Here is a 15,830-nt window from a genome sequence, read left to right as displayed (position 1 = left end):
GCCTTTTTGTACCCTTAAGACTGGTGTCTGGTAAGTGCTTTGAGTAAAGTGTCACAGGAGCTTAAGGCTGTCCTTTGCTGTAGTTCTTTATTCTGGAGCATTGTGCAGGGTCCACGTGGAAAAGATCCTGTTATTTCCCCTAAGAAGAAACACCGTATACAGTACAACTTAAGAATGCTGCCAGGACCTCTTTCCCAAACCTGTCCAAAGGGGTTGATTTTAGAGATCTCGTGTGTGTGTGTGTGTGTGTGTGTGTGTGTGTAGACACACACATATGTTAGGAACTGTTCATAACAGTGACCTGGTACCTGTCCTGGTGCCATGGGACAAAGGATGAGAAATTAGCCTGAAAATACCAGGTAATCAGGAGGTACCATAGGGAAAAATATCCCTGGGAAACAATAATGATTTATCTTCATTTAGTCAAGGGTAAACATAAGCCCTTCAGTTAAAGGCTTGACTCTGTGGCAAAGAAATTCTTCATCCTTTTGCACGGAAGCTTTTTAGCAGGATACCGGAGGTGAAAGGGTTCCCCTGATTTGGGATAGAACTATCCATATGAGCTGGGATAGGTCTTAAAGATCATCACCGAGAAGCTCTAGCTGGAGTAGAACTGACTGCCTTAAATTCAGTGTATAGCTCAAGGGAGTAACTTGTGGATACTGCTCTTCTTTCTAATCATGATTCACTGCCACTTTCTCTGCTATAGGTGCTGTCTCTCAGAACAGGGGAACAAATTTCTTTTACGGGTATGGGAATTCAAGTGATTGAGTAAGGATTGGGCTGGCCTCTCCTCAAGTATAGAAACATATTAGTGTGGTCCTGATGTAGATTCTGGAGTTGGCTTTTGTCCTATTTATCCCAAACAAGCCATATCCCAAGAGCAACTCAGTTACAGGTGGGCAAGTTTATCGTTAGGACATTACCTGTGCTGCCAGGGATATATTGTTACATTCATGTTGATGAGACCATTCCCCAGAGGAATTTTTTTTTTTTTTTTGTCATAGATTTCATCTCGCAATAGTGTCCATTACCTCATCATGTAGATAGTTGAGAGATAATTGAAGGAACATCTCCAATCTCCTTTGCTCATCCTAAGGAACAGAATTCACGTTTATAATTACAGAGGAAGGAAAGGGCACATCAGTTTAGTAAATAGTAGAAAAGGGGAGTAGAGCTCATCCATTTTACTTTATGGAAATTAGAATACTTTAATCACTGCCACTGGACAAGATTCTTTAGAAGTCCAAGTAAAGAATATTAGGTGTAAACAAGAGGCTACTTTTATATTTAGTAATTCTTAATAATTAAAGTTAAACTGCTACTTTAAAAATTTACTTTGAGATAAAGTATGCTTCAGCATCTGCCACAGGTTGAGATTAAGTGCTGTTAGAGAACCCAGCATGTTGTATCGTTTTTCCTTTGTGCTTCTGCTGACTAGAAACTAGTTCTTCTAGATTGTGAAGTTTGGTTCTGTCTTCCCAGGAACCTTGTATTTGTGATTCTTGCCACTGAAAGAATCATTATTTCTGGATTTATCCATTACTTTTGTCCCGGTCTCTAGTTTGCATGTACTTACTCATCTGTCTTCCTCTCATTCTCACAGCCCCACCAGCAGTAGTAGGTATGGCTCCTCCTGTAACGTAAGTCAAGGAAGCTCACAGTTGAGTGAACTAGACCAGTGTCACGAACAAGATGATGACCATCAGGAGAGGGACTCAATTCATTCGTGCCACAGCAGTGGCAGCTTCTCCAGAGATGGCCAAGCGGGTTTTGGAGAACAAGAGAAAGCCTTGGAGGTAACAGGTGAAGAAGAGAAGGGGAGAGCATTTGAACCCAAGGAGAGGAAAGAAGATGCCTCAATCCATTCTCCCCCAGATCTGGTGCTACACAAAGACCACGTCCTCGGCCCCCAGGAGAGGTAGGTGATAGCTGCCTTGAGGAGTTCACATGGTCTCCTTAGTACCTGCCTGTGGTATTTCAGGATGTAAGAGCTTTTCGTTTGTTTCTGTACAGGTGGGTATGGCAGTGATTCAGGATACTGAGGTTTAGCTCTGCACTGCTTCCTTTGATTTTTCGGTATAATTCCCTAAATATTTTGAGGCTCTCAGAGGAATACTTGGACTCTTTGTAGTTAGCTGCAGTGTACCAGGCCTCTTAAATCTGCAGTTGTTGGCCTACTAATTGACCTATATATGGGAGCCTCTGAGTCTGGAACTGATCCAAGCCCTACAACTTGCTTCATTAAAAAGACCTGCTTTGGATGAAATAGGCCTGCTCGCCTATTAATGTTTAAATTTCTTACGTGAACATTGTTTTGTTTTGTATTTTCCTGATTGAGAAAACTAGGACAGAGTTAAGAAAGAATTGGTCTAAGAGTCAGATCTAACTCACCCTTCTGCCCCAGGGTCTAACAGTGTTTCTAGAATTAATTGGTACCCATAAGAAGAAAAATTTTAAACTTGTGTTTCTAGCAGTCTTGTAATGAAGTTTAGTACTGTGTTTGAGTGTTATTGAGCTGAATTGGTCAGTGGATTTGTTGATAGTTTGGGGCAGAGTGTGATTTTTCAATCTTGGCACTATTGACATTTGGGACCAGGTAACTCTTTGTTATGAGAAGCTGTTGTGGGCATTGTGGAATGTATGGTGGCATCTCACTACTTGCCAGTGGCAACTACCAGTTGTGACAACCAAAAATGTCTCCAGATGTTGTCATTGCCCATACTGGGCAAAAGTGTCCCCCGTTGAAAACCACTGTGGTAGAGTGATAAGGGCTAGGTATGACTTGGATTCTCAGATTTCAAGGTCTAAAAATAATGCCTCTCACCAAAAGGTCAGAGCAGTGAGTGCAGTTATAAGTGGTAAAAGTTTGAAGAATTGTTGGTATATCTAATCCACCACTGAAGATACAAACTTTCTTTTCTCCTTAGGTTTTCCTGATTTTTAGACCTCTCTAGTGGCTCATCTAACAGTCAAGACATCCAAGAGTTGTGGTTGATGACCCACTGAAAAATGGCTCTTTGTAGACCTTGGATTTGGCAGATGCTGTTATGTGGGTAGAGTTCTTGGTAGAGCAGCAGAAGTACCTAGCACAAGTATTTGTCCTTCTCTAGTGGCTCTGTCCTTTCAGATCCTAGCTGTTCAAGTGAGGTCCAGTTCTACCTTGGTCACCAGTGCCCACAATTTTTTAAAACAGTTGATCCAGTTAGATGACAGCAGAGGTTGGCCTATATTTCAGATGTATAGATGGTGGATGCTTGTTTGCTGCCTTGGCAGTAGATCTCAGTGGAAGAGAGGAGAAGCATTGTCACCAAGAATTGACTACTGTTCCACAGTTAGGAAACTAGATGATGATTTGTTCTAATACAGTGTAGTGTTTCTGTCCCAAAACTAGTTTGTTATATTTATTGTTGTTTCATTGAGGGTGTCCCTAAGGCAGCTCAAGGAACAAGACTGTGCTTTTTTCCTTAGCATTTTTTTTGTAGTCTAGGAATTGGTAAGCCTTCCAAAATTTTTAGTGGAGCAGGAAGGGTTTGCAGGAACAAAATTGTGCCCTAAGGATGGATGGCATGTAGAATGCTCAAGAGAGACTGGTGGTCTTGAGAGGCAAGGCACAAGGATTAGTCCACATGTCTGCATAGTTTTTGTGCTAGCATCAACTCAAGGCCCTTGCCATTGCTTTTACTAGAATCCTGAAATCTGACTGTCCCAGTGAGCTGGCTTATTGGGTAAGTGAAAAATGGGGAAAGAAGAGAGGGAATGGATAAAAAGCTAAAAGGAGTTGTCATTTTAGAGATTTTTTTCCACCCACATTGGCTATTTAGGACTATGCTGTATAGTGGCCTGACTCATGAAACAAGTCTAGGCATGAATACAAAGTATTTTACTTAAGTTATTTGGCACTTTTGCCTTAAGCAGTCACCCCATGGCCTGGGCTTTTCTTAAGAAACATTCCTTTCTTTGTTACAAGTTTTCCTGAGGAGAATGCTTCTTCGCCATTTACCCAAGCCAGAGCACATTGGATCCGAGCAGTTACCAAGGTTCGACTCCGGCTGCAGGAGGTAGGAAATCTGTTTTTCTAGTACTAGTTGGGACAGTTTTTCCTTTGAAATTTGGAGACATATGGTGCTGACGAGGCAGTCAGTGATTAGTCATCTCCTTATAGTGTGCATCTGGGGATGCATGACAAGTAAGCTAGAGCCTTAAGGGATGGGAGGTGGCTGTGGGTTTCCTTCTATGCTGATTAATGGAAATCAGATAGATCTAGTGGGTTGAGAGCCTGAAGGTTAAGTTAAATGCTATTTTCAGTACCATCGTCACTTTGAGCCCTTTTCATTTTGAGTTTAGGATGGGGAACCATTACAAGGCCTCTTAGAGTCAGTTGTTGTCTCCCTTGGCTACCCACTTCAAGGCCACTGCCTCGCCTGTTAGGGAGGGCCTTTGTGATGTATACAGACAGGATATTTTGTTTTTGTTTTTGTTTGTTTGTTTTACAACCCCACAGGCGCCCAGGGTGTTCCCACCTGCCCCCCAACACACACCGAGGGACGCGGGGCACACACACGGCCCCACGGGGCCGCTGGGTAGCCCCCTCCTGATGGCCGCGCAAACACCATGGCATGGCATGGCGCAGCAACCCCGGCCCTGGGGGTGCGGTGGGCGGTGGAGTCTGGGGGAGAAGGGAACCCTCTTCCCCCAGAAAGGATGTTTTTAAATGATGACAAGTGGCTGTCAGTAGTATAATACTTGGCAGATACCTGCATTAAAAATACAAGCATGCTCACGTGTGTAAACACACTTGAAAAATAATTTATTTTGAAATAATTTCACACTTAGGGAAAAGTTGCCAAAATAACAGTATTAAGCTCTTAAATCTTTCTTGCCAAGGTGTGCCAGTTGTTGATGTCACCACAGTTTTCATCACCTTCTGTCCATTATGTGTGATTAATCTTTTTCTGAACCATTTGAGAAAAAGTTGAAGAGATGATGTTGTGTTATTCCTAAATAGTTCTATTTTTACTTCCCAAAAAACCAAAGCTACTCTCTTATATAAGTACAGTGTAACTATCCACTGGAGGAAATCAACAATGGCAACACCATCATAAAAATGCCATACAAATTTTGCCATCACAACAATGTCTCTTTTCTTCCCTAGTCCAGGGTATACTATCCAGGCTGACGTGTTGCATTTAGAAGTCATATCTCTTTAGTCTCCTCTAATCAGGAACAGTTCTTCAGTTTTATCTTGGACAGATGGTATAGGCCTTTTATTTTGTAGCGTGTTCTTCATTTGGGGTCCATCCAGTGTTTCCTCATGTTCAGACTCAGGCCATGCTTTCTTGGCAGGAATTACACAAAAATGATGCTGGGCTCTTTTTAGTGAATTGTATCTGTTGGGTCCCCCCGAAATTGGGTACCCCAATAATGGGTCCGTGATTAAAGGAGCGAGACTGATACAAAGCGAAGGTCAAGCAAAGCTTTATTTAGCGCCAAGCATCAGGAATCAGACTGACCGTCAAATAGACCAGTCAGGCCACCCCTACAGAGAGGACAACCCCTCCCTGCTTTCTAGACTAACTTTTATAGAGCAAAGGCCATGTGGTTGGGCCTGGCCACACACAGGTGGCCAATGAGATTGTAACACACACAGGAAACTCCACAGTGATGCTAGGCGACCAATTAAATTACAGTTTACCCTAGTAGACATTTGATTTAGCCTATCACACCTTCGTTAGGATTGGTGCCAAAAGGCTCCCAAAGGGCGGGGCCCATACTCCTTGGTAGCTAGGAGACAGTATGCGTCTCACTGATTGAATACCTCCTCCTGGACTGACCCACCCTTGTACTTGGACTTTGTTACCTGGGACTGGTTTCCCAGACTTGCTTTTAAGTAAGTTCCCATGGGGGTGGGGGGAGTCAATTTTAAGTTTTACAACAAAATGGCAGTTCAACCGGGGTGGGGCTGCTCTGGCTGAATAGGCCCTTACAGTATCAGAAAGTACACATGTCAACATGTGCTACCTGTTATGCCGCCGTAATAGGTCTGTGATTAAAGGAGCGAGACTGATACAAAGTGAAGGTCAAGCAAAGCTTTATTTCGCCCCAAGCATCAAGAATCAAACTTGCCGGCCAGGGCCGTGCCTCTTACAGAGAGGGCAACCCCACTCTTCTTTACAGACTGGCTTTTAAGTGCAAAGGCCATGTGTTGGGCCTGGCCACACACAGTTGGCCAATGACATTGTAACACACAGAGAAACTTCCCAGTGTTGCTAGGTGACCAGTTGAATTACAATTTAGGTTAGGATTGGTGCCCAAAAGGCTCCCAAAGAGCGGGGGACCATACTCCTTGGTAGCTAGGGAGACTGTATGCAACCCCCCACTGATCGGATGTCTCCACCTGGCCTGACCCATCCTTGTATCTGTGCTTTGTTACCTGAGACTGGTTTCTGGGACTTGTTTTTAAGTAAGTCCCCTGGGGGAAGGGGAGCAGGGACAGTTTAAGGGTTAAACAATAGTGTTATTAACCTCAATGGAAGCTTCTGGCTAAAATATAAAAATATAAAATAGGTCCTTACACTACCCTTAATATTAATCTCAGTCACCTAGTTAAGTTTTTATTGACCAGGTTTCCAACCTGTTGAGGCACCTTTTTTTCCTTCTGTAGTTGATGTGACTGGTAAGTGTTTTGTGTACTTTGAAAATAGCCAGTATCTTATTCCGCATTGCATCTCCACCAGTGAGCTAAGCATTCATTGATGTCTCCTGTCTGAATCTTCCATCACTAGTGGCGGCTGCCAAATGGTAACTTTCTATTTCCATTATACTTTCTACATTCATTAGTTGGCATTCTACTATAGGGAAGAGATTTCCCTTTTCTCCTATCAATTTATTTATGTCACTCTGGACTCATAGATACCTAATTTATTATATAATGTATTATATTTTACAGTCATAATCATTTTTATCAATTATTTTGTCACTCATATTGTTCTAGCTTCTTACAAGCATTGCTAATTTGACCCTTCAGAGAGAAGATGTTTTAATAATGATTGAAAAGGTAGCTGCTGTGAATACAGGATGTTTAAGAATCTTTCTTTTGTGTGTTCTTTTTTTTATCAGAAACAATGACTGTTACCTATAAAACACTGTAGCTACATGTTCTAAAATTTTGGAAAGAAACTATTAACAGATTTGAAAATACTTATAATGAAAGTTTTCAGTGAGATTTGAACTTACTTGTTAAAAATATTTCTATTTGAGGGGCGCCTGGGTGGCTCTGTGGGTTAAAGCCTCTGCCTTTGGCTCAGGTCATGGTCCCAGGGTCCTGGGATCCAGCCCCACATCGGAATCTCTACTCAGCAGGGAGCCTGTTTCCTCCTCTTTCTCTGCCTGCCTCTCTGCCTACTTGTAATCTCTCTCAAATAAATAAAAAAATAAAAATATTTCCATTTGGTAAGATAACAGAGAAAATGGGAACATAATTAGCCAAATTTTAACAAAATCTTTGAATAATTGCTATGTAGGAACCACTTGCACATCGTTCATTTGACTGATGTATCTGTATCTTTTTGGCAGCTTTGAAAACGAACTATTGAAATAATTGAAAGTGGAACCAGACCTTCAAATAATCCTATAACAAATTGTTAAACCGAGATTTAAAAAATAATGAGGCATATTGTATCACATTGCTTTCACTAAAAATATTATTAGTACTTTTAGTGACAGCAAAAAACATTTTTTATCATTAGTAAATCTTAAATGATTGTTTCTTTTATGCTTTTTACATTTTTACACAGTTATACGTGTGTATAGATTTTAGGTTTGGAGTCTGTTGGTCTAGAGTGACAGGAGATAAACATTTAAAGTGAACATTTATGGAGACAGTGTTACAATACCTACTAACTTTTTATTTGTAATTTTCCATAAGTAAGGGTTTTATAATTCTTATTATAAAGGAAAGTAAAACAAATAACATCCACATAAAAGTTCTGAATGAGAAAAACAAGAATATATTGGAGCAGGCACAGTTTGCTATGATTTTTTTCTTTTTAAGAGGCAATTCAGAATCTCTCAAAAAGAATAGCAAAAAACAGGGCGCCTGGGTGGCTCAGTGGGTTAAGCCGCTGCCTTCGGCTCCAGTCAGTCTCAGGGTTCTAGATCCAGCCCGGCATCTGGCTCTCTGCTCAGTGGGGAGCCTGCTTCTCCCTCTCCCTCTGCCTGCCTCTCTGCCTACTTGTGATCACTCTTTCTCTTTCTTTCTCTCTCTCTCTCTCTCTCTCTCTCTCTCTCTGTTAAATAAATAAATAAATAAATAAATAAATAAATAAAATCTTTAAAACAAACAAGCAAAAAAGCTTCCACCCAGAATATACAATATGTCACTTTTGCTTACATTTCCCTGGCTAAAGCAAGTCATATAACCATATTTAACCTCAAGTGAACAGTATAGTATACCTTGAAAGAGAGGAGGAAAGCTTTTGTGAGCAGCTTTAATGACTACCCCAAAGGGTATCTGCCTCCCACAGATAATGTACCAATTTATACTCCTACTAGTAATGTCGTGAGGGTGCTTTTTTTCTTCCCAAATCCACCAATAGAGTGATTTATTCAAATTTTTGAATTTTTGCTGGTCTACTGGGCAGTGTTTTCTCAGTAGAATTTAAGTGTGTGTATCTTAGTACAGTTAAGGATATTTTCATACAAGTAAAGGCTGTTAGTATTTACTATTTTGTGAATAGTCTAGTCATACTCTTTGCTTATTTTTTTTTCTATTGAACTTTTTATTCCAGGAGCTTAGTTTTAGGGAAATTAACCCTTGCCTGTGATATGAGTTGCCATATTTTTTTCTCAATGTATCCTTGTGAGAAAGTTTTTTAACCTTAATGAGCCACATTTTCCTAATCCACAAGATGGGGAAAGTAATAGTACCCTTTTTTAGGGTTTTAAATTATCTAGTAAAACTATGATTTAAAAAAAGAGGAAATCAGAAAAAATATACTTCAGTGACTCCACATTGCCTTCATGATAAAATAAAACCTTGATAATTTCAGTGTGACTCCCAGTATGGTCCATGGGCCAGCCCAGGAAGTGTTTGTTTCTACTTTTTGATGAAGTAAGTACTGAAATTGAAGTAAGTACTTTAAGTGAGCATTTAGAGGCAGTTTGGATTGCTGTAATACCATGTGCATGATAATATCCCTGTCTCATTGAACAGGGTTTAGACAAAAAATATTAGTCCATGACATATTGGAATAAAAAAACCAAATCCTCCACAAAAAGAACTGGAAAAGCACTGATACAGACTTTACATGCCTTTCTGGTCTAACCTCTTTGTGCTATTCTTTTTTTTTTTTTAATCTCAGAGACTTTGCACTTGTTGTTTGCCATGCACGGAATACTCTTCCTCTTTCTCCACTTAGCTAAATTTTTATTCACATTTAAAATCCAGTCAGGTGTCAGTTTGGGAGGTTGTTTCCAGACTCTGTGCATACATTTTCTAGACCGAAATGTGATGGAGTTACTTATTTACTGTTTGATCTAACTTTCCTCCGTTCTTGTAAGATTCTTGATTGTTGGGGCTATGCTGTTTATTGCTGCTGTTCGAAAGTCCTGTAGAGAACCTAGCAGAGTGTTTTGCCAAACTTTTATGGATGCTTAACTAGCCAAAAAACTCTGTCAGCATTTTCACAGAAGTCTCCACATGCCTCTTTATTTCTTAATTAAATCTATTTTTTATTTTTTCCAGGGCTTAGTAACTATGAAATATTAGCTCTGTTTTCTTATATAACTTTTATATACATTAAATATAAAGTTACTGAATTTAGACCATACTATGTATGCATTTAAAATTTTCCTCACTTAGGGGTACCTGGATGGCTCAGTGAGTTAAAGCCTCTGCCTTCGGCTCAGGTCATGACCCAGAGTACTGGGATCGAGCCCCTCATCGGGCTCTCTGCTCATCGGGGAGCCTGCTTCCTCCTCTCTCTCCCTCTCTCTCTGCCTGCCTCTCTGCCTACTTGTGATCTCGATCTGTCAAATAAATAAATAAAATCTTTTAAAAAATAATAAATAAATAAATAAATAAAATTTTCCTCACTTAGATTATTTTTGTGAGCTTTATTCTGAGTTGTTGTTGTTGTTTTTAGATTTTATTTATTTATTTGACAGAAAGAGACAGCGAGAGAAGGAACATAGGCGGTGTGGGTTGTTGGAGAGGGAGAAGCAGCTTCTTTGCTGAGCAGGGAGCCTGATGTGGGGCTCAATCCCAGGACAATGGGAACATGACCCAAGTCGAAAACAGATGCTTAACGACTGAGCCACATAGGCACCCCTATTTTGGGTTATTAAATATTTTTTGGAAACATTTCATGATTATTATTAACTAATATTTCATTGTGTTGATGTTCCATAACAACTTATATTTCTTTATAATTTGCAAATAATGATATAATGAGCATTATTGTGCATGAATCTGTTTTTGATTTTGATTATTTCTTTACCTTAGATTTCTCAAAGTAGATTCAAATAAATTACTGAGTTAAGGAGTATATGCCTTTTAAAGACTTCTGATAAACTTCTGATGTGTTTTCAGAAAGGTTTTTCCAATCCATACTTTCAGTAGTTGAACGTGCCACACCAACACTGAGTATTATTTTAGAAAATGTTTGCCAATTTGGCAAAATAGCATCTCTCTTCAGAAGAGTGGTATCTCCTTGTTTTAATTTGCATTTCTCTGATTGTGATTTGAATATTTCCGATAAATTTATAGGTCACTCATACTTCTTCAGCTGATAACTGCATTCCATAGACTTTAAGGAACTGCCATAGGAACGTAGCTACCTTATGCCATGCCTATAAGCAGCTTGAGGGGAGAGATCATATAGGTCATCTCTGTATCTGGGCTGGTTGAGCACCTGGTCATATGTACTTAATAAGTGTTTGATGACATTGTGGTAATGTTAGTAGTGTGGGTGGAATAGATATGATTCTGTACCTTATTTGGCTTAGCTGCAGAAAAATCTGGGGGAGGAGGTGAGACTTTTAGCTCTAGAAACGGAGACTGCGGTGGCAGCAGGTGGGTGGGTGTTCCAGGTGGAAGGGACAGTGAAGGAGAAGACATGAAGGTAGGTTGTGAGGAAGCCTTGACAGAAGCTCTTGGGTTGCTAAAGAAAGCTGAAGAAGGAGAGACTTATTTAGTAAGCAGAAATGGAACTGAGCAAATAGATTAGAAGGCCTGTGTTTAAATGGAGCAATCCCGTGAAATCCAAGATTGGGGTTGGTCAGCCTGAGAGATGGATCAGCATTTTCTCAGGGAAGATCATTAAGACAGAATGAATCAACTCTCCCACAAAGTACTCTTGTGTTCTTGTGACTCTCTCTCTAGTGGAGACTTTCTTCCTCTGCTATTATTGAAACCCTGAAAAAGGTATTCCCCTTGGGGAAAAATGCTCAAGTGGAGCAACTTTGAGGACCCCATCTCTTAGACTTAGTTGCACCAGGAAAGAATTCTTTCTATAATTTTAAACTCCAGGATTTTGCTCTGATCAAGGCTGCCTATCTTAACTTTCACCACTTCAACTCTTTGCCCTAATTGAGGCCACACTTATCCCTCCTTTTTCCCACAATCTGTCATCCCTCTTCCTAACCATTGCTACTATAATAATTAAAAAACTAAAGAATGTTTTGGATAAGTAATAAGTGTAAAAATAGAAAATTACACAAAACATAAACTTAAACATGTATAGTGCAATATTTCCTTCCTACTTCAGACTTCCAGGCCTCTAGTCCCTATCTCCCCCTTTGTTACCTGTGTTTTGTGAATCAGTCCACAGATAATCTGTGCAATTATAACCACATGCATGTGTGCACATGTGCACATGCATGCTTGTGTATATTTACATACATTGCTCTTCACATTTTAAAATTTAATGTTATATCTTGGAGATTTTTCCATATTAGTCCAAATACAGCTCTTCCATTCTCTTTTAATAGCTATGTAATATTTCTCTTGGGGGATATATTATAATTTATATACTCTGTCCTCTCTTGATAGATTTCTTAATTGTTTCTAATCTTGTGCTACTACTGAACACTGTCGAAAATGAAAATCCTGTAGTAAGCCTGAATACTTGTAGACCTCTCTCAACTACAGCTTTTACTTTTTTTTTTTTTTTTTTTTCCAACCACAACTTTTAGCATCTCTCTTCAGACTTCGTGGTAATCCCTACTCAAGATCAGGCCCTACTACTGCTTCACAAACTAGAGAAAGCTCTCTTAGACGAGGGCTCCAGCTGTTGCTCCAACAGGTCCCTTCTGCCCTTTGCAAACTGGAGTTCTTACTGACATCTGAGACCGGAATCAGTACATTTTCTTCTGACTAAAACCTGGCTGTTTGCTAAAGCTCCCCACTGCCCCGCCTCTTTTAAAGTAAACTCTACCCTCAGCGTGGGGCTTGAACTCATTTCCCCGAGATCAAAAGTCACATGTTCTACTGACTGAGCCAGCCAGGCACCACTAAAGCCCTTTCTAAAGGGGGAGGGTAATGCCTTTTTCATGCCCCGTTACTGGGTGAAGAGTGAGGCTTAGTTTTCTCAGTCTCTCTGTTACACTTCCAGACCATTACTAGATATTCACATAACCTATTCTGATCCTCAGCTTCCTTGTTGCAGTTAGGTCCCAATTGTTCGATAATTCCTCATTCAATGAAAACTTTATTACCTATATCACAATTTTCCTTTTGATCTCAACTGCTGCCACCATCATCATCATCATAACCATACTTACTGGGAATTACTATTTTTTGAAGAGATTTTATTTTTTATCAGAGAGCAAGGAAGAGAGAGCACAAGCAGAGGGAGCAGCAGGTAGAAGAAGAAGCAGGCTCCCCACAGAGCAAGGAGCCAGGTGTGGGACTTGATCCCAGGACCCTGAGATCATGACCTGAGCCAAAGGCAGTTGCTTAAGCAACTCAGTCACCCAGGCATCCCTGGATATTACTATTACTATAAATACTTTAAATGCATTATCCAAATGAATCCCTCACAGTAATTTTACAAATCAGGCTTTGTTATTTGGCCCATTTTATAGATTAAAAAAAATGAGGTTTAGACAGTTAGAAACTTGATTGGGGTCATTTAGCTGATAAGAGAACTGCATTCAAGTCTAGATCTATTTAACTCTGGAGCCTGTGGTTTTTTTTTTAGATTTTTTTTTTTAAAGTTTTATTTATTTATTTGACAGAGATCACAAGTAGGCAGAGAGGCAGGGAGAGAGAGAGAGAGAGGAGGAAGCAGGCTCCCTGCCGAGCAGAGAGCCAGATATGGGACTCGATCCCAGGACCCTGGAATCATGACCTGAGCCGAAGGCAGAGGCTTTAACCCACTGAGCCACCCAGGTGCCCCGGTGCCTGTGTTTTTAACACTATTTCCCACCATAATCTTAGAACTCCAGAGTATGGAAAAATTCTGTTCCACAGAACTTCAGTTTCTACAACTGTCAATAGATTCTCTATTACGTGATAAAGAGATCCATGGTCAAAGAAATTTGGGAAACAGTGGGTTCCAGTAGAGTGTAACATCAACAGATTACTCTATTGTAGGCTTGGTATACTTCTTTAAGAGGAGGATATAATGTGCACAGTGTTATGGCAAACTTATTTGACCATACAACTCTGTTTTGGAGAAGCATTCTGTAGGACTCATTTTCTAAGGAATACATTTGAAGAAAGTCTGTCTCAGTTGATTTCATTATCATTTTATTAAAACTGCATTTGTGGACATCATCATTGAGCTCATAGCTACCTAATTTAGTGGTTGCTTTTAAATCTCAATGGACCTCTCTGCAGTATTCAACTCTAAACACTCCTCTTTTTTTTTTTTTTAAGATTTTATCTATTTATTTGACAGACAGAGAGATCACAAGTAGGCAGAGAGGCAGGCAGAGAGAGAGGGGGAAGCAGGCTCCCTGCTGAGCAGAGAGCTCGATGTGGGGCTCTATCCCAGGACCCTGAGACCATGACCTGAGCTGAAGGCAGAGGCTTTAACCCACTGAGCCACCCAGGCGCCCCTCTTCTTTTGACATTTAAGAAACCATCCTCATTGTCACTCTTCCCTGAGCTCTCTTTAGGCTCCTTTTTCTGATTTCTTCTTTTTTTTCCCTCACTTCGTAAATGTTGGTCTTTCTGGGATACTTTGCTCAATCCTCTTTTCATACAAATCCCCAACATTGTTGTTATGAAATCTCATTCATTACGTCAGTTACTACTTATATGTAGGTTGCTCTTCTGACTGTGTATCTAGCCCCAATCTGTCCCCTGAACTCTAGGTTCATATTTCTAACTACTTCTTGTATATTCGCTTGTCCCATCAGCATCTAAAATCCAACACATTTAACCAAAGACATCATTGAGGAATTTTATAATTGTCAAATTTCATCTTTCCAGTCACCTATCACTATGGCTTCTTCCTGTCTTCATACAAAGGTGGCTTCCATCTCCTTTGATTGTTTCTAAAGTAAAACAGAGACAAATATATTGTGCTTTGTGTACTCTTCCAGTCTTCCCATATAGCCCTTCTTCTGTACCATTTCCCCTTATTGGACTGAAAAAGGAAAAGGAATCCTGTTTTCTGTGTGTGTGTGTGTGTGTGTGTGTGTGTTAAGTAACAGATATCTTTTTTATTGAGATACAAGTCATACAACCTAAAATTCACCATTTTAAAATATATTATTCAGTGTGTTTTAGTATATTCACTATGTTGTACAGCCATCACCATCAGTTTCATCACCATCTAATTTTAGAACATTTCCATCACTCCAGAGGAAATGCCATACCCATTAATAAGTCATTCCTCATTTTCTGCTTTGCTCTAGCCTCTGGCAGCCATTAATTTACTTTCTGTCTCTATGGATATGTCTGTTCTGGACATGTCATGTAAATGAAATCATACAATATGTGGCTTGTTGTATCTGTCTTCTGTCACTTAATATAATGTTTTTAAGGTTCATCTATGTTGCAGCATCTATCAGTACTTGATTCCTTAATATGGCTGAGTAATATTCCATTCTGTGGATATACCACATTTTGTTTATACATTAATCTATGGTTGAACATTTGGTTTGCTTTCCCCTTTTTGCTATTATGAATAATGCTGCTGTGAACATTCATGTACATTTTTTTGTATGGACATAAATTTTTGGTTCTCTTGGGTATATACATAGGGATAGAATTGCTATGTTAGATGGTTACCACATTTAACCTTCTGAGAAACTGTCAGACTGTTTTTTCCAAACAGCTTGTTCCATTTTATATTCCCATAAACAACATATGAGAGTTCTAGTTTCTTCACATCCTTACCAATACTTGTTAATCTTTTTGTTATAACCATCCTAGTGCATGTAAAGTGGTGTCTCTTGTGATTCTGATTCACATCTCTCTAGTGACTAATAATGTCAAGCATCTTTTCACATGCTTATTTTCCATTTGTATATATTCTTTGAAGAAATGTCTATTCAAATCTTCTGCCCATTTTTACATTGGGTTATTCACCTTTTTATTGTTGAGTTGTAAGATTTCTTAATATATCCTGGGGACACCTGAGTGGCTCAGTTGGGTAAGCATCTGCCTTCAGCTCACTCAGGTCATAGTCCCAGGGTCTTAGGATCTGAGCCCCACAGCAGGCTCCTTGCTCAATGGGAAGCCTGCTTCTCCCTCTGCCTGCTGCTCTCACTGCTTATACTCTCTCTCTGACAAATAAATTAAAAAATCTTTTAAAAAATCACATAAAAAAAGATTTCTTAATATATTCTGGATTGAAGTCCCTTATCAAATATAT

General features: G+C 39.7%; 1 protein-coding gene across 11 annotated transcripts in view; it reads left to right on the top strand.

The window, feature by feature from the left end:
* UNC13B (unc-13 homolog B) overlaps positions 1-15,830 on the top strand; it is a 233,267-nt gene that overhangs the window by 142,480 nt on the left and 74,957 nt on the right. For all 11 annotated transcript variants that reach the window (XM_032308022.1, XM_032308017.1, XM_032308012.1 and 8 more), the window contains 2 exons: positions 1,607-1,921; positions 3,971-4,061. In XM_032308022.1, coding sequence (XP_032163913.1) covers positions 1,607-1,921; positions 3,971-4,061 — 406 coding nt within the window. The remainder of the gene's footprint in view (positions 1-1,606; positions 1,922-3,970; positions 4,062-15,830) is intronic.

Source organism: Mustela erminea, chromosome 12 (assembly GCF_009829155.1).
Source record: "Mustela erminea isolate mMusErm1 chromosome 12, mMusErm1.Pri, whole genome shotgun sequence".
In the NCBI taxonomy this organism is placed as follows: Eukaryota; Metazoa; Chordata; class Mammalia; order Carnivora; family Mustelidae; genus Mustela; species Mustela erminea.
Note: the sequence above shows the minus strand (reverse complement) of the source record. Positions and strands in the feature narration are given on the sequence as shown.